This window comes from Equus asinus, chromosome 9, assembly GCF_041296235.1.
Source record: "Equus asinus isolate D_3611 breed Donkey chromosome 9, EquAss-T2T_v2, whole genome shotgun sequence".
NCBI lineage: Eukaryota > Metazoa > Chordata > Mammalia > Perissodactyla > Equidae > Equus > Equus asinus.
This window is the reverse complement of record NC_091798.1, coordinates 89,535,592-89,555,662: the sequence shown is the minus strand read 5'-3', so window position 1 is coordinate 89,555,662 and position 20,071 is coordinate 89,535,592. Positions and strand designations below refer to the sequence as shown.

Genomic DNA, 20,071 nt, shown 5'->3' with positions numbered 1-20,071 from the left:
CTGATGACTCCTGTCCAGACGCTCTCTCCTGCAAACTTCATCTTTCTATTCCACCCACTTGACCCTGAATTACAGCCTGAGCATGTGTGTTGCCGCGTCTAGAATGCATGCACAGTCCTCGCCCTGCAAACATTTCTGGAGTTCTGTGCTAGACACTGTGCTGGACTCGTGGCTCAACATACTTTTTGTCTTCCTCCCGGCCATTCACACCGCCATCAGCAGCATTTCTCTTTACACTAGGTGATTTTCAGGGAATAAACACAAGTCCTTCGAGGGCTTGTGTCAGAGCCCCAGAAACGGGAAAGGACTTCTGCAAACCATACACTTGGCTGCCGCCCTCTGAGGGGGAATCTGATCTTTATGGCTCACACTGAATTAAAGACCACTACCACTACACTGGGTGTTCCTTGAGAGAGACCATATCTTATTTAGCTTTGGGTCTCCTCAGGACCAGCACATTGTCTTAAATATAAGACAGAGTTATCATGCTTACTAACTGACTAATTCTTGTTACCAAGAAGAAAAATGATTATCTCACCTGGTCAGGTGACCCTACCTGGTGACAGCCTGATGACCAGGACCCACCATGGACACCAATCATGTCACCCCCTTTAGGACTCACGATCTGAACTGTATGCACCGTACACAGGCCACTTTGGGGCACTGGATTTTCAGCGGATCTCATCATTCAGCCTGCTCTATCACCTTCGGACTTGAGAAGGACCTTCTGACATCAAATGTGACACCACAGGGCAATTTTCAAGCGGCTCCATAAAGCCAGCATTCTCAGTCCAGACACAGCACGTCCTTCTCCCCTCACCCCACTTCTTTTACACTTTGGACTAATTTGCGTACACCTGTGTATGTCCGCATACATCACCAGATTCCAGGCTGCCTTGAGGACAGAGATAGAGCTTGCTCTTTTTGGTGGTCTCCACAGCAGTCGATGTCATTTTTAATGTCTGTTACATTTTTTGAAACAATCATTATTGTTTTTAAAAATCCACACAATAAAAAAGTGCTCTGAGATGGAAATGATAAAAAACCCAATTACTGTACTTGGAACCGTCATCCTAGAGGAGGTTGACTAGCTGTGGCCCATACTGTGAAAGAAAAATAGACACGAGATCATAGAGATTACAGACGGGTAAGAGAGAAACCACCAGAAAGGACTAAACCTGTGGTGCCAATAATCTCTGAAATATTTTCTCATTAAGAAAACATGAAAAAAGAGCCCTGCAAGGTTAAGGATTGTTCTGAAAGAAGGGAACAAGCCCAGAAGGCAGAATTTCTGTATACAACGTTTTGTTGATGCTTCATACCTAACTGCCAAAGTCAGCAAGAGAAACGATGGGGATTTTTTCAAATACATTTTTATTATTGTTTTTAGGCCTGGCGGGGGCATCTCATGCTTCTGAAAGCAAAGGACGGGCAGCCAGTTTGAGGCCAAGCACAGCAGGGCTATCTCCCACAATGGGCTTCGGCACTGGTTCCCAGGCCCTCTGCAGAACAGCAAGTCTCCATGACCAAGAGAGGGCTGCAGATAAGTCAGAAAGCCACAGCCATCGTTGCAGGAACCCACAGCAATTGTAAGCCCCTGAGCCTAGCAACCAGCCACGCTGGAGGCCTACTCACTTAACAGAAAAACTGCAATAGGAATGAGCCATTAGACGTAGGCCCAATCGTACTGGGCCCCCTCATGCTCAAAGGGTCCATAGCAGCCACATGAACCAGACAAGGATGCCCACTTTCACCCCTCTTATTTAACATAGTATTGGAACTCCTAGCCAGAGCAATCAGGCAAGATCCTATCAAAGTTCCAATGACATTTTTCAGAGAAATAGAACAAAGAATCCTAAAATTTATACGAAACAACAAAAGACCCCAAATAGCCAAAGGAATCCTGAGAAAAAAGAACAAAGCTGGAGGTATCACACTCCCTGATTTCAAAATATACTACAAAGCTATCGTAATCAAAACAGCATGGTACTGGTACAAAAACAGACACACAGACCAATGGAACAGAATCGAGAGCTCAGAAATAAACCCACACATCTACGGACAGCTAATTTTCAATGAGGGAGCCAAGAAAATACAATGGAGAAAGGAGTCTCTTCAATAAATGGTGCTGGGAAAACTGGACAGCCACGTGCAAAAGAATGAAAGTAGACCATTATCTTACACCATATGCAAAAATTAACTCAAAATGGATTAAAGACTTGAATGTAAGACCTGAAACCATGAAACTTCTAGAAGAAAACACAGGCAGTATGCTCTTCGACATCGTCTTAGCAGCATATTTTCAAGTACCAGGTCTGACTGTGCAAGGGAAACAATAGAAAAATAAACAAATGGGACTGCATCAAACTAAAAATCTTCTGCACAGCAAAGGAAACCATCAAGAAAATGAAAAGACAACCTAACAATTGAGAGGAGATATTTGCAAACCATATATCTGATAAGGGGTTAATATCCAAAACATATAAAGAATTCATACATCTCAACAACAAAAAAACTAACAAGCCAATTAAAAAATGGGCAACAGATCTGAACAGACATTTCTCCAAAGAAGATATACAGATGGCCAACAGGCACATGAAAAGATGTTCAACATCACTAATTATTATTGAAATGCAAACCAAAACTACAATGAGATATCACTTCACGCCCGTCAGAATGGCTATAATTAACAAGACAGGAAATAAGTGTTGGAGAGGCTGTGGAGAGAAGGGAACTCTCATACACTGCTGGTGCGAGTGTAAACTGGTGCAGCCACTATGGAAAACAGTATGGAGATTCCTCAAAAAATTAAGAATAGAACTAGCACATGATCCAGCTATTCCACTGCTGGGTATTTATCCAAAGAACATGAAAACACAAATGTGTAAAGATATATGCACCCCTATGTTCACTGCAGCATTATTCACAGTATACTTGGAACCAACTAAGTGCCCATCAGTGGAAGGATGGATAAAGAAGATGTGGTATATATACACAATGGAATAGTAATCAGCCATAAAAAAGGATGAAAGCTGCCCATTTGTGACAACCTGGATGGACCCTCAGGGTATTATGCTAAGTGAAATAAGTCAGAAGGAGAAAGTCAAATACCATAAGATCTCACTCACAAATAGAAGATAAAAACAACAGCAAACAAACACATAGAGACAGAGATTGGATTGATGGTTACCAGAGGGTAAGGGGGGAGGGAGGAGGGCAAAAAGGGTGATTAGGCTCACATGTGTGCAGTGATGTAATTAGTAAGAGTGTAATTAGGCTTTGGGTGGCAGACATGATGTAATCTACACAGAAATTGAAATATAATGATGTGCACCTGAAATTTATATGATGTTATAAACCAATTTTACCACAATAAAAAATATTAAATTAAAAAAAATATACAGCTTTTGTTTTTCAACTGAAGTACTGGTCCCTCCTTTAAAATCTAAATTTGGGGGCCAGCCCCATGGTGTAGCAGTTAATTTCAGGGGACTCAGCTTCGGTGGCCTGGGTTTGCAGGTTCGGATCCCAGGTGTGGACCCACACCACTCATCAGCCATGCTGTGGTGGTGACCCACGTATACAATGGAGGAAGATTTGCACAGATGTTAGCTCAGGGCTAATCTTCTTCAACAAAAAAAAAAATAAATAAAAATCTAAATTTGTTTCTTATGTCTATTATTAATGATATTGATTTAAAAAAAAATCCAGACCAGGGCCTGGCCCCATGGCCAAGAGGTTAAAGTTGTACACATTCTGCTTTGGCAGCCCGGGTTTGTAGGTTCAGATCCTGGATGCAGACCTACTCCATTCACTGGCCGTGGTGTACAAAAAAATAGAGAGGATTGGCACAGATGTTAGCTCAGGGCTAACCTTCTGGAAAAAAAAAAAAAATTCCAGACCAAAAACACCTGAAATAAAATCTACTTTCTGCTAATTCATGAACTAATAATTCCTAGGCCATTTAGTCCTCTCTTTCATCCTCTAGCTGCCTACTGTTTATTTGCATCTACAGCTTGTGACAACCCGACTTTATTCCAGCCCCTTCTCCTTGCTGTGGATCTGGTTCCCACATGATTATTTCCATAGCATCTACTTTTCATCACGGCTCATCGTCTGGTGCAGCCATCAACCTAGCACTCCTCTCATCTTCATGGGGAGTTTTGGCTCCAATGAGTTCTGAGAGGAATGTACCATATAAGAAAAGGATCCTCTTTCATGTGACCTTTAAAATGGAATGCAAAACGAGGAGAAAGTAAACCCAAACCAACTGGAAAGCTTTTTGCAATTTAGTCAATAAATACGCTCAGTTCAATACATATCTTCCATCAATTATAAAGAGAAAGGCCACTTCTCATAGGAGTATGAAAACAAAGATTATTTCATGTTTCTCATGCTAAAAACTTCATAATATCAATAATACAATATTATATTATAACATAAGCAATTAATAAGCAATTTAGTAAAACATGGAAGATCTGATACCATGGACTGAGGGGCATCTTCTGCCTTAGACCCTAGGTTTGTAGATTCAATGGTTTGTCCCAGAGAATACAAATAGAAGACTTTGTTCTGGGGGCCTTCAAAATGTACTGGTTATTATTTTCTCTCAATAAAAGAATCAACAAATTTGTATATATTACTACCTATTACTAATAAAATTTTAAAGTGATCCAGCATACTTTCAGCATGGACATTAACATGTAAAGTCTACAGAAGTGGAATGGATTAACGACTTCTGGCTAGGGGAAAGATCATTCTAGTCTCGCAGTTTTGAGCCACTTGTTATTTCCCTCTATGGTAGATGTGTTAAATAAAGAGGGAATTGCAAAGAGAAAGACAGCATGGACACACTATATGACTTACTCACTTAACAGGCTTTCCTTAGCTTTGTCAGAAATGCATATAAGTGTTTGAAGAACCCAGGGAGAATGGTTTACTAGAAGTTAGATTCCTTTGTTCCTGGCAAAGAACTTCTGTAATAGTTACACATCTGTCAGTCGCATAAGGACATTTCAATTGTGAAAAATTTCTCCATTTGCCACACCAGTTTTTAAGGGAATTCAATATATAAGGGAGAAAGGAGAGTCTGAGATTTTGGAGAATTAGTTAAGATTCTTTATTGCTCTGTTTAAGATATTAAATTACATATAATTTTGTGAACGCTCAGGTCATAAATGTTAAAAGCTTAGGCTCTGTAATAAATTACTCTGTTCAAGTAGAAATGTACCACCACACGGGATCTGGTCAGGGTTCTCCGTCAGGACATTTATCCATTGTGCGGGCCAACCTGAGCACTGCAGGTGCCTGTCCTTCAACGGTGACTTCACTCTCAAGTCACTGCGACAACCAAACCCATTTCTGCACATTTCTAAACACCGTTGCAGACCCTCACCCCCACCCCAGCTGGACTGCGGATCCACTGCCATCTGGGCTCTCCGGCCAAGGGTGGCACTCTTTCCAGCTCTCTGCAAATGCACCCCATTGCCAAGAGAAGAGATGGCTCCACCCAAGGCTGTCACCAGCACTGACAAAAGTACTGAAAACACAGAATTACAGAACCATCAACTTCCCGAGTAACAAGAACTCTTTGACACCAACTGGTCCAAGCTCTCTTAGGTATTTCTTAAATCTCTCCTTTCATCTCCATCAATTTTCTCTCTGCCTTTATTCAGCCCCTCCTTATCTTCCTACCGCTCTTTACTGTCACAGCCTCTTAAAAGGTCTGCTTGCCTCCAATCATCCTCCACATCAAACCTGAAATGAAAATGTGACCCTGCTTAAAGCTTTGCAACTCCTCCCACGGCCTTCAGAGTACCTTTGAGATTCCCTCCAGCACGTACACAGGCCCCTTCTGAGCTGGCTCTTAGGTCATGCCCTCCACCCTCACATCTCACCATCCCCACCTTGCATTCCAGGCTCCAGGCCCATGAACCTCCTACAGAACTGCTCACACAGCTGAGAAAGCTGCCCAGTCTCCTCCCCACCTGCGCACTGTGTATCTGGCCAATTCATTCCCAACCTGTAGACCTCAGAGGGCTGGCCCAGAGGCGCAGCGGTTAAGTTTGCACATTCCGCTTCAGCAGGCTGGGGTTCACCAGTTCAGATCCTGGGTGTGGACCTACGCACTGCTTATCAAGTCGTGCTGTGGCAGGCGTCCCACATATAAAATAGAGGAAGATGGGCACAGATGTTAGCTCAGGGCCAGTCTTCCTCAGCAAAAAGAGGAGGATTACAGCAGATGCTAGCTCAGAGCTGATCTTCCTCAAAAAAAAAAAAAAAATTTAAATCTCAGGAAGCTTCACCAGACCCCTGGCCCTGGGAGGTGTTCCCATACGTGCATGCAGCATCCTGGGCTGCATCTGAATATTCTTCCTCTGAATCATAATAATACAACTGCTTGTCTGCCTCACTAGACTGTCAGTTTCCTAAGGGCTGGATCTATGTCTTATTTATCTTTCTATCTGGAGTAACAGACTGAGTGAATGAATGAATGATCAGCCAACCTGCACGTAATAGATACTGAAACTGAGGCTAGAGTCTACTGATTAATTGGAAGGAAAGCTGTGACTTGAACCCTGATCATATCCTATCCGAGAGGGATTAGAAAGGTCATCTTTGTAAAAGAACAGAACATTATGTTTCTAATGAGACAAGCAATATTTGTTAACAGCACTAATAATCCCGTATCATAAAAAAGTGGCATTAATCTATCGAGGTCATAATTTATATGCAGTAAGGGCATGGAGAGCAGAATAAATACAAATTTTTCTTAGTTTTTTTCAAGAGTCTATTTCTAGAAGTGGGTGCATTTTCCTGAAATGAAAACACCTAGGAGAGATTGAACTGCAAACCCAGCTGGTTTCTAGCAACTATATATATATATATGTATATGCATATATGTATGTATATTCCTGTATGTATGTATGATGTATACACAAACTACTTGAATAATCATATATATAAAATAATATATTTATATATATTATTTTATATATTTTTTATACTTTTTATATTATATTAATATATTATATATATGTATGTGTGTGTGTGTATATATATATATATATATATAATAACATATATACATTCCTTGTTAGGTAAATTCCCTAAGGTTTGAGTAAGTTACCTTAGATCAGAGGTTCTCAAATTTCTACACACAAAAGAATCACCTGGATTATTGCTAAAAATGGAGATTCCTGGGCCCAGACCCCAGGGTTCCTGATTCAGTAAGTCTGTAATAGAGTCTGAGAAAGTGCATTTTAAAAATTGAGATGAAATTCACATAACACAAAATCAACCATTTTTAAGTGTCCAATTCAGTGACGTTCAGTACATTCACAGTGTTGTGCAGCCATCACCTCAGAAATTGCATTTTTTAACAAGCGCTCCACTGCTGTGGATGGTCCACAGGTGGTCCACTGAGAATAAGCACCTCAAGTGCTCAGAGGATGATGACAAGGAAGGAGAAGCCTCATGGATCTCCCTCAGATTATAAAGGGAGATTTTAAAAAAGCAGCTTCCCCAAACACCTAAACCTGAAAAAAAAATGCCTTTGCCTCTCCCTTTCGTTCAAGATAAGCGTGAGTCCCAGAAGCTACTTTATTTTAGGGTTTCCTATACTAACGGATTCAACTCTTGTTTGGAGGCGCCTGGCATTTTTACGTCTATAAAGAAGAGCAGCGCCAAGTGAAGCAAGAAACTGGGAAAAACACATCACCACTCTCCAACCAGCCAGATCCAGGTCCTGTGTCCTTGGGTTTTTATCACATTATTCTAGCACATTATTAAATTATACTCCAGCCAATGAAACTTTCAATAAACATAGAATAAGTCTCCAGAGGAAGACTTTTTAGGTTTCTCCTTAGAGTCAAACTCTGATGTAGATGGCAGTGAAATTGGTTGTTCTGATAAGAGTTGATATAAACACAACAGCTACATAAAGATGTTGAGATCAATTGCTGTTTTCTCTTCAAGGTTTCAGCATCAGTTTTCCTAGTTTTAATTCATGATCTAGTAGCTCCAGAGCTGGCTCTAATTTTACTCAGGGTCAGGTTCCTGTGAGGATTCCTGGAGTTTAGCAACTACAAAGATCAGCCGTGGTGAGAGGAACCCAGGCTAAGATGGTATCTTCCTCATTAAAGCTGCTAGTGCTGCTTCTCTTAACCAACAACCTGCTAAAACAACAAAGACGCAGAATAAGATGAAAACTCATCACCAGGAGAAAAACAAGACCGACACAACCTAGAACGCCAGAACCTTGGAGGAATTTCCATAGGCTGTAAGGCTGAAGAAGCTGAGCTAGGAAACAAGGGCTGGCCTGCCCTGTTTGCCTCATGACACACAGCCAGCCCTCCCATCTGAAAGGAGGCAGGAAGGCAGCCTTGGAGGGGCAGTGACCATTTTTGACATGGCCAGACAAGTATGACCTCCTCAATTTCCTCTACACGGTTAGAGATCACAACTCCCAGGAAAAAACGGGCAGGAGAAGAAAAGAGTCTGACACTGGGGCACACTGTATCTTGGAAAATACCCCCAAAAGTAAAGCCCTGAGGGATGGAGATGGGAAGTCTGGTAGCTGTGCAAGCTGGGGTTATTTCAGCACATCAACCAACCAGGCAGCCAAGAGGAGAAAATGTCAAGCAGGTCCATCAGGTTCAAAGACTGGAGGAGGCTCGGTGCCTACAGGTCACTGGGAACTGAGGGAGCTACGGGCATCAGTGTGACCCCAAGCTGCAGATCTGAGAAGGAATTACCAGGGAACAGTGACCAGAAGCCAGGAGACCACAGAGCCTTCACTGCTTAGACTCAGAGGAAGAGTCTATACCGGGTAACGATTCACCATGGAAATGAAGATTTGAGAAAAGTTCTATTCAGAAAGATTCAGGAAAAGCATGGGTTCTATGAACAGAAGTGTAGAAAGCCAAAAGCAGAGAGAAGGGACAATGGGGTGAGGTAAAAGGAGAAGAAGAGGAGATGCAAAAGCACAACTGAATGTGGTTAACAGGTATTGACCTCAAGGTCTGGGTTTGAATTCTGGCTCTTCTGTTTGTTAGATGCTTGGCTCTCTAACTCCATTCAAGCTGCTATAACAAAATACCAGAGACTGGGTGCCTTACGAACAACAGAATTTTATTTCTCACAGTCCTGGAGGCTGGGAAATCCAAGATCAAGGCCCCAGCATGGTCGCCTTTTGGTGAGGACCCTCTTCCTGGTTCATAGCTGGCGACTTCTCTCTGTGTCCTCACACGGAGGAAGGGCTAGGGTCTCCCTGGGGTCTCTTTTATAAAAGCACTAATCTCATTCATGAGGGCTCCACCCTCATGACCGAATCACCCCACAAATGCCCCACCTTCTAACACCATCACAGTGGGGATGAGGATTCCAACATGTGAATTTTGGGTGGACACAAACATTCAGACCATAGCAGTGGCCTTGGGCCACTTAACCTTAACCTTCACTTAACCTCTTTAAGTTTTGATTTCTTCACTTACAAAATGAGGATAAAGGAAACTATTTCACAAAGTTACTTTGAGCTTTTAATGCTTACAACATGACCAATAACGAGGAAGTATAGGAAAAGCTCTAGAACAGGGCCTGGGCATTCAGCAAATACTTAATAAACAGTAGTCATTATTATTACTAACATGCCTAGAAGAAAAAGGAACTGATTGACGCAAAGAAAGGCTTGCAGAGGAAGTAAAAACACAATCAATAATAATCTATGTTGGAGATATTAAAGAGCAGAATTAATATTGCAAAAATGTCTAACAGGTGATGCTCCAGAAGACTGAGAAAAAAAACAAAAACCTGAGAATGAGAGAAAAGCTGTCAGTGATTCAACCAACTAATTAAAGATATTCTTGAGAAACAAATCAAGCAGAACAAAAGCAATAAGCTAAAATATGAACGAGGGAAATTTCCTGGAGTGAAAAATAATCTTAGCATGCAGATCAAATGGCTTACTATAGTTTAGGCAAAATTAGTTTTAAAGTATTTTAAAGACCCACACCTAGATATAATTCAGCAAAAAATTTAAACTATGGAGATAATAAAAAAAAGCCTCTGAAAACAGTTCCAGGGACCGGCTTAACCAGAGAGATCTTTCAAACAACCTGTAAACTATTCCACAGCACAGAAAAAGGTGGGAAACCATCGAAACTGTTGTCTGAAGTGAGCACAATGAAGACAGCAAAGCCTGACAGAGAGAAAAGAAACCACCAACCCCACGTGTACTTCTGAAACGATGCAAAAATCCTAAATAAAACCCTAGCAAACTGAATTCAGCGGTATAATCAAAATACATACACACGACAAAGTTGGATTTAGCCCAATAAAGCCAAGATGGTGCGAAACTAATACATCTATTAATCTGTCATAGTGTCGGAATACAAGACGACCCTTGAATAAAGTAATCCCCATCTTCTCACTGAGAAGCTCCAAAAGTTATTGTGGCAACTTGCATTAATAATATGTTATCAATGTTTACAAAAGAGCTCTATCGACGTCAAAATACTGCTTTTCTTTGCACTCTCACATAGCATGAAAAAATTTTATTCCACTTCTTCCCATGCATACCGGACATCATTATCTGTTGTCACAGGAGCCACTCCGAGATACTTAACAGTTTTCCGGAGCTACCATCTTCCCTGCTGTCTGAGCACCTTTCAGTCTATATATGACACATTAATCCACATACGCTCTCATTTCAGGAAACCATTTATCCTTAAATTGTGTAACTATGATCTCCACAACAAAGTTATAAGTTTTATAAACTTACAATTCTTGCAAGTGTGTGGTCATTTCCCAGGAAGAATTACTAAATCAGTATTAAATGTCTTGGCCTCCCGTTTTATTGATTCTTTTCAGTGACCTCTACAAGCATTCAATACCAGCACTGATCAAAGTGCTTTACCAGGGCTGTTCAAGGCAAAGGAAACTGAGAAACACTCTCAGAAGATGAGATCTTGTAAGGTAAGTATAAGATGCCTCTTTCTTTTCTGAAGGGTAAGTTTCGGGGGGGAACACAAATGTTATCTTATATTCAACCCTTCTCGCAGACGGCATACTTAGAAAATGACAGTATTTGTAAAGCACTCAAGCAACGGAACAGGCTGCTCAGGGTGGACGCCACCCCCGGCCCTGCGCAGGCTCCTCAGTAGATGGTATTGCAGCACACCACGGGGAGAGCTCTGCTATATCATGAGGTCTAACGAGAACATCCAGATCATCATCTCAGAGGCAGGAGACCAGCAGGGCCTGAAAGGTGGAGGCCCGGCTCCGTCTGGCTGTGTGACGCTCGGCAAGGTACTTAGCCTCTGTGCTTCCGTTCTCACATCTGCAAGATGGGCTCATAGTAGTCCCCAGAGAATTACTGTGAGGATTAACTGCGCTAATTCTTGGAAAGTGCTTAGAACTATGTCCTACACATAGTAAGCACTCAATAAATGCTAGATTCAATAACTATGACTAATTAAAAGGAAAACAGAACAACTCTGAAGAAAAATAAACTATGAGTAGAATACCCAGATTAATTCCTTAACATGCCACCTCCCATCCCATACACAGTCACTTTACAGTAAAACTCACCAGCTGACAAGCCCTGACCTCACCCTTGGAATTTCTAATAAAATTCTTAGGTTTTAGCCAAGGATGTCTAGGGATTTGAAAAAGCCTCCTTTTTGAAAGATAAACGAAAACAAAGATGCAAATGACCTTAGAAGGAAGAGACACAATGTGGGAGTCCAAGCAAACTTCAAAGTATATGTATGTGTATACATACATATAAGTATCTGTATGCACATGCCTACACACACACTCACACATATAAGTATCTGTATGCACATGCCTACACACACACTCACACATATAAGTATCTGTATGCACATGCCTACACACACACTCACACATATAAGTATCTGTATGCACATGCCTACACACACACTCACACATACAAGTATCTGTATGCACATGCCTACACACACGCTCACACATACAAGTATCTGTATGCACATGCCTACATACACGCTCACACATACAAGTATACGTATGCACATGCCTACATACACGCTCACACATACAAGTATACGTATGCACATGCCTACATACACGCTCACACATACAAGTATACGTATGCACATGCCTACATACACGCTCACACATACAAGTATCTGTATGCACATGCCTACACACACGCTCACACATACAAGTATCTGTATGCACATGCCTACACACACGCTCACACATACAAGTATCTGTATGCACATGCCTACACACACGCTCACACATATAAGTATCTGTATGCACATGCCTACACACACACTCACACATACAAGTATCTGTATGCACATGCCTACACACACGCTCACACATACAAGTATCTGTATGCACATGCCTACACACACGCTCACACATATAAGTATCTGTATGCACATGCCTACACACACGCTCACACATATAAGTATACGTATGCACATGCCTACACACACACTCACACATACAAGTATCTGTATGCACATGCCTACACACACGCTCACACATATAAGTATACGTATGCACATGCCTACATACACACTCACACATACAAGTATCTGTATGCACATGCCTACACACACGCTCACACATACAAGTATCTGTATGCACATGCCTACACACACGCTCACACATATAAGTATACGTATGCACATGCCTACACACACACTCACACATACAAGTATCTGTATGCACATGCCTACACACACGCTCACACATACAAGTATCTGTATGCACATGCCTACACACACGCTCACACATACAAGTATACGTATGCACATGCCTACACACACACTCACACATACAAGTATCTGTATGCACATGCCTACACACACGCTCACACATATAAGTATACGTATGCACATGCCTACATACACACTCACACATACAAGTATCTGTATGCACATGCCTACACACACGCTCACACATACAAGTATCTGTATGCACATGCCTACACACACACTCACACATACAAGTATCTGTATGCACATGCCTACATACACACTCACACATATAAGTATATGTATGCACATGCCTACACACACACTCACACATATAAGTATCTGTATGCACATGCCTACACACACGCTCACACATACAAGTATCTGTATGCACATGCCTACATACACACTCACACATATAAGTATATGTATGCACATGCCTACATACACACTCACACATACAAGTATCTGTATGCACATGCCTACACACACACTCACACATACAAGTATCTGTATGCACATGCCTACACACACACTCACACATATAAGTATACGTATGCACATGCCTACACACACACTCACACATATAAGTATACGTATGCACATGCCTACATACACACTCACACATACAAGTATCTGTATGCACATGCCTACACACACACTCACACATACAAGTGTCTGTATGCACATGCCTACACACACACTCACACATATAAGTATCTGTATGCACATGCCTACATACACACTCACACATACAAGTATATGTATGCACATGCCTACACACACACTCACACATATAAGTATACGTATGCACATGCCTACACACACACTCACACATATAAGTATACGTATGCACATGCCTACATACACACTCACACATACAAGTATCTGTATGCACATGCCTACACACACACTCACACATACAAGTGTCTGTATGCACATGCCTACACACACACTCACACATATAAGTATACGTATGCACATGCCTACATACACACTCACACATACAAGTATCTGTATGCACATGCCTACACACACGCTCACACATACAGGTATCTGTATGCACATGCCTACACACACGCTCACACATACAAGTATCTGTATGCACATGCCTACATACACACTCACACATATAAGTATACGTATGCACATGCCTACACACACACTCACACATACAAGTATACGTATGCACATGCCTACACACACACTCACACATACAAGTATCTGTATGCACATGCCTACACACACACTCACACATACAAGTATCTGTATGCACATGCCTACATACACACTCACACATATAAGTATACGTATGCACATGCCTACACACACGCTCACACATACAGGTATCTGTATGCACATGCCTACACACACGCTCACACATACAGGTATCTGTATGCACATGCCTACACACACGCTCACACATACAAGTATCTGTATGCACATGCCTACACACACGCTCACACATACAAGTATACGTATGCACATGCCTACACACACACTCACACATATAAGTATACGTATGCACATGCCTACACACACGCTCACACATACAAGTATACGTATGCACATGCCTACACACACGCTCACACATACAGGTATCTGTATGCACATGCCTACACACACGCTCACACATACAGGTATCTGTATGCACATGCCTACACACACGCTCACACATACAAGTATCTGTATGCACATGCCTACATACACACTCACACATATAAGTATACGTATGCACATGCCTACACACACACTCACACATACAAGTATACGTATGCACATGCCTACACACACACTCACACATACAAGTATCTGTATGCACATGCCTACACACACACTCACACATACAAGTATCTGTATGCACATGCCTACACACACGCTCACACATACAAGTATACGTATGCACATGCCTACACACACACTCACACATATAAGTATACGTATGCACATGCCTACATACACACTCACACATACAAGTATACGTATGCACATGCCTACACACACTCACACATACAAGTATACGTATGCACATGCCTACATACACACTCACACATACAAGTATACGTATGCACATGCCTACACACACTCACACATACAAGTATACGTATGCACATGCCTACACACACGCTCACACATATAAGTATATGTATGCACATGCCTACACACACGCTCACACATACAAGTATCTGTATGCACATGCCTACATACACACTCACACATATAAGTATACGTATGCACATGCCTACACACACACTCACACATATAAGTATCTGTATGCACATGCCTACATACACATTCACACATACAAGTATACGTATGCACATGCCTACACACACACTCACACATACAAGTATCTGTATGCACATGCCTACACACACGCTCACACATACAAGTATACGTATGCACATGCCTACACACACACTCACACATACAAGTATCTGTATGCACATGCCTACACACACACTCACACATACAAGTATCTGTATGCACATGCCTACACACACACTCACACATACAAGTATCTGTATGCACATGCCTACACACACGCTCACACATACAAGTATCTGTATGCACATGCCTACACACACGCTCACACATACAAGTATCTGTATGCACATGCCTACACACACGCTCACACATACAAGTATCTGTATGCACATGCCTACACACACACTCACACATATAAGTATACGTATGCACATGCCTACACACACACTCACACATATAAGTATACGTATGCACATGCCTACATACACACTCACACATACAAGTATCTGTATGCACATGCCTACACACACACTCACACATACAAGTGTCTGTATGCACATGCCTACACACACACTCACACATATAAGTATCTGTATGCACATGCCTACATACACACTCACACATACAAGTATCTGTATGCACATGCCTACACACACATTCACACATACAAGTATCTGTATGCACATGCCTACACACACGCTCACACATACAAGTATACGTATGCACATGCCTACACACACACTCACACATACAAGTATCTGTATGCACATGCCTACACACACACTCACACATACAAGTATCTGTATGCACATGCCTACACACACACTCACACATACAAGTATATGTATGCACATGCCTACACACACGCTCACACATACAAGTATACGTATGCACATGCCTACACACACACTCACACATACAAGTATCTGTATGCACATGCCTACACACACACTCACACATATAAGTATATGTATGCACATGCCTACATACACACTCACACATATATAAAATTAATGGTTAAGAGCACAGGCCTTGGAGAAACAAATTATTACATCTATAAAAACAGAACTTTACAAAAAGGAATTATCAGAAAACAACAAAGAGTTCTTGATTACTAAAAAACATGGTGGTTGCAATGAATTCAATAGAATGGTTACAAAATAATGATAAGAAAATTTCCCAAATAGTAGAAGAAAAATAAAGAAAAGAGAGAGTGAAAAAACTAAGAAAATTAGAGGATTGATCTAACATCCAAATAACAGGAATTTTGTAAAGACAGAATAGGAGAAAGAGGAGATGGGGGACCAAACAATTGTGAAATAAATAATACAAGAATATTTCCCCTAACAAAAGAATCTGTATTTTCAGATAGAAAGTTCTGAGTACTCAGCATACTGAATAAACCAAGATCTACACCCAAAGCACATCACAGGGAAATTTTAGAAAACTATGTTTAATGAGGGGGGGAAAAATCACATATATAACAGATTAGGAATCAGAATGACATTGTCATAAGGAAAATGATTTTCAAAAATTTTCCTTATTCCTTTTTTTTCTATAATCAACAAGTATGACTTTTATTGTCAGAAAATTTTAATATTAAAAAAATCTATACTTGGAGACTCTAGCCTAGATTTAAGTGGCTCCATTTCCTATCTGTCTTCATAATGTCACAATCTGCCTCTTTGCTCTGATACAGAGACACTGCTAGTCAGTGGAAGTCCTATTCGTAGAGGATGCCTGGGCTGTAGAGATTGCTGAGAACAAGCCACCCGGGGATTCACCGCCCAGCTACCCTGCATATGCATGATGTCCACTCACATTTACTCAGTGGGCACTTGTTTTTAAGCATACTCCCAGAATACTTTCATATTTGAAGGAAGGGAAGGAAAGCCCATAATTCTTTTTCCTTAGACACATCTATCTAGCCATTATTATCATGTCTCTACTCTTGCAGTTAGCATTTATTTCAATAAAGAACTGCTAAATGTTCCAATTTGTCTTCATTCCATTTATCGAATACCATGTCCCAGGCTTTGCCAAGAGATGATTTTCCTATTGACAGGCTTACCTGTAGAGAAGATGAACACCGTGTTGTTCCAGAGTCCACGGCTTTTTAAGGCTGCGGTGACATTTCCCACTGCTTCATCCAAAAGGGACACCATTCCTGCATAGTGATACCTGTTCTTATCTTGGATAAAGTCGTATGGCTTCAGGTATTCTTCAGGGACCTGAAGGGGCTGGTGGACAGACTGGAGAGCAAGGTAGAGAAATAGAGGCTGGAAAGAGAGTTTGTGCAAATCAGTTAAGAGGGTATGTAAGCATTAAATAGAGAGAGAGAAGTCCAGATTTATCAGGTAATAAAAGTAATATCAGGTAGTACGAAGACAACAGAATGGGTTAAAATATTTGTAAATCACATATCTGAGAAGGGACTTGTATCTGGAATATATAAAGAATTCTTACAACTCAATAATAAAAGACAATTAACTCAATTACAAAATGGGCAAAGAATTTGAATAGAATTTCTCCAAAGAAGATATACAAACGGACTAATAAGCACGTGAAAAGATGTCATTAGTCATTAGGGAAATGGAAATCAAAACCACTCTGAGGGGCCGGCCCGGCGGCCGAGTGGTTAAGTTCTCTCATTCTGCTTTGGTGGCCTGGGGTTTTGCTGGTTTGAATCCTGGGCACGGACATGGCACCACTCATCAGGCCACAATGAGGCAGCATTCCACATGCCACAACTAGAAGGACCCACAACTAGAAACTATACAACTATGTACTGGGGGGGTTTGGGGAGAAAAAAGAGAAAAAATAACCCACTTTGAGATACCACTTCACACCCACTGGGATGGTCATAATACAAAACCCAGAAAATAACAAGCGTTGCTGAGGATGTGGAGAAATTGAAACGCTCATGCACTGCTAACAGGCATGGAAAATGGTGTAGACAGTTTGAAAAACAATTTGGCAGTTCTTGAAATTGTTAAACACAGAGTTACCACACGACCCAACATTTCCATTCCTAGAGAAACAAAAGCATATATCCACACAAAAACTTGTACATGGATGTTCACAGAAGCATTATCCATAATAGCCAAAAGGAGGAAACAACCCAAACGTCCACCAATTGATGAATGGAGAAACAAAATGGGGTATTATTTTCAACAATATACAGCAATAAAAGGAATACTACGCAGCCAGAAGAAGGAGTGAGGGACTGACACAGCTACAGCATAGATGAACCTTGAAAGCATCAGGCTAAGTGAAAGAAGCCCATCACAGAAGACCACATTCTGTACGACTCCACTTGTATGAAATGTCCAGAAGAGGCAAATCTACGGAGACAGAAAGTAAATGAGTGGGTGCCAGGAGCTGCAGGGAGTTGGCGGGTGGAGAGGAATGGTGAGCGTTAATATGTACTGCTAATGGCTTATGAAAATGTCTTAAACTTAGATCATGGTGATGGCTGCACAATTTACTATTTAATTGAACTTACTATTGAATTGTATACTTGAAATGGGTGAATTTTATGGTATGTGAATTACGTCTCAATAAAGATATTAGAAAAATGTAACAAGGCACAAGACAAAAAAAATAAAAAATAAAACCTTGAGTTCTAAAATGGCCTGGAAGTCTCTGATCCAAACAAATGATAATATCAATAATAACGACCACACATTAAATGTTGTCTATGTGCTACATACTATCAAGATTTACATATTCTATCTCTTTTAATACTCAAAACCACCCTATGTTACATCCATTTTACAGATAAGTTAACTGAGGCTTGGAAAGGTTATATGACTTGCTCGAGTTCATACTAATTGCAGAGCAATTTCCTATTGGAAACTGCACTATTACAGGGTGGATATGTACCAAGAGATGCTTTAACTTTTTGTTTTAGCTGAAAAATAAGTTCACATCTTTTAGAAGAGGGTTAAGGATTTTTGATGTTTTTATGAAAAAATAAGCAAAGACTATGCCATGTTAGTCTTTGATCTAGTACCAAACGTAGGGCCAGTTTAATTCCTGGAAACTAAAGAGTGTGATAGATTGATTCTATTTTACCTCTTCCATCAGTTTACAGCATCTAACATCAGTGGTATTCCAAGTCAGCCTCTCCTTTCTGATGAGCTTTTCTGAAAGCACTCTCTTCATTGTGCTTGTACAGAATTCTTTTTTTTTTTTTCTTGAGGAAGACTGGCCCTGAGCTAACATCTGTGCCCATCCTCCTCCACTTTATACATGGGATGCCTGCCACAGTGTGGCTTAGTAAGCAGTGCGTAGGTCCGAACCTGGGATCCAAACTGGCAAACCCCAGGCTACTGAGGCAGAGGGCGTGACCTTAACCACCATGTCACTGGGCCGGCCCCATAGTACAGAATTCTTTAATGAGTTGAAAACCCCCAAAAAGACAACAACCAGTTCAACCCAAGAATAAATACATATTTCTGTTAAAGTATTCGAGACACTTAAATCTCATAAGTGAATGAGGAAAAGTTAAAAGCAGACTGTGGGTCGGGGGGCTCATATTTCATTCTTCATTGTTATACATTGTTTTAAAATTATCTATTATACCTCCCTGTGATAGAGTAAGGAGCATTCATAGAAAGAGCTCCAAAAGACTATTTTTGGTTCAGATCTTCAGAATTAGAAACGCCTTTTCCCCTGAAATCAAAATGTTAAAAATGGCTGTTAAATATCAAAGTCACACTTTAAAATCCATTTAAATAAGGAAGTAGGTGACAGAATGAAAACCACGATAATGCAGAACCTATGCTTCATTTGTACATTATTTCCAGAGGAAACCATCCCAAATTCCAACTCCAAACTCGAGACTAAAAGCTTTGACACTATTCTAGCTCTGCCTCTGCTCGCCCTCGACACACACTTTCTACTCTAGACACACAGGTCACATGGAATCTTCCACGTTCCCCCAGACCATAGGGAAGGGAATCGAGCAGATGCTCTGCCCGGTGGCGAGGAAGGACCCTGGGCTGAGACAGTCAGAGGGGAAAGGAAGCACGGGGGCATCCGGGACC

General features: G+C 41.1%; 1 protein-coding gene across 1 annotated transcript in view; it reads right to left on the bottom strand.

Annotated features, from left to right (window-relative positions):
- Window positions 1-20,071, bottom strand: part of ARSB (arylsulfatase B) — a 169,508-nt gene that overhangs the window by 122,010 nt on the left and 27,427 nt on the right. The window contains exon 4 of the mRNA XM_014856999.3: window positions 17,092-17,299. Within this exon, the coding sequence (XP_014712485.1) occupies window positions 17,092-17,299 (208 nt within the window). The remainder of the gene's footprint in view (window positions 1-17,091; window positions 17,300-20,071) is intronic.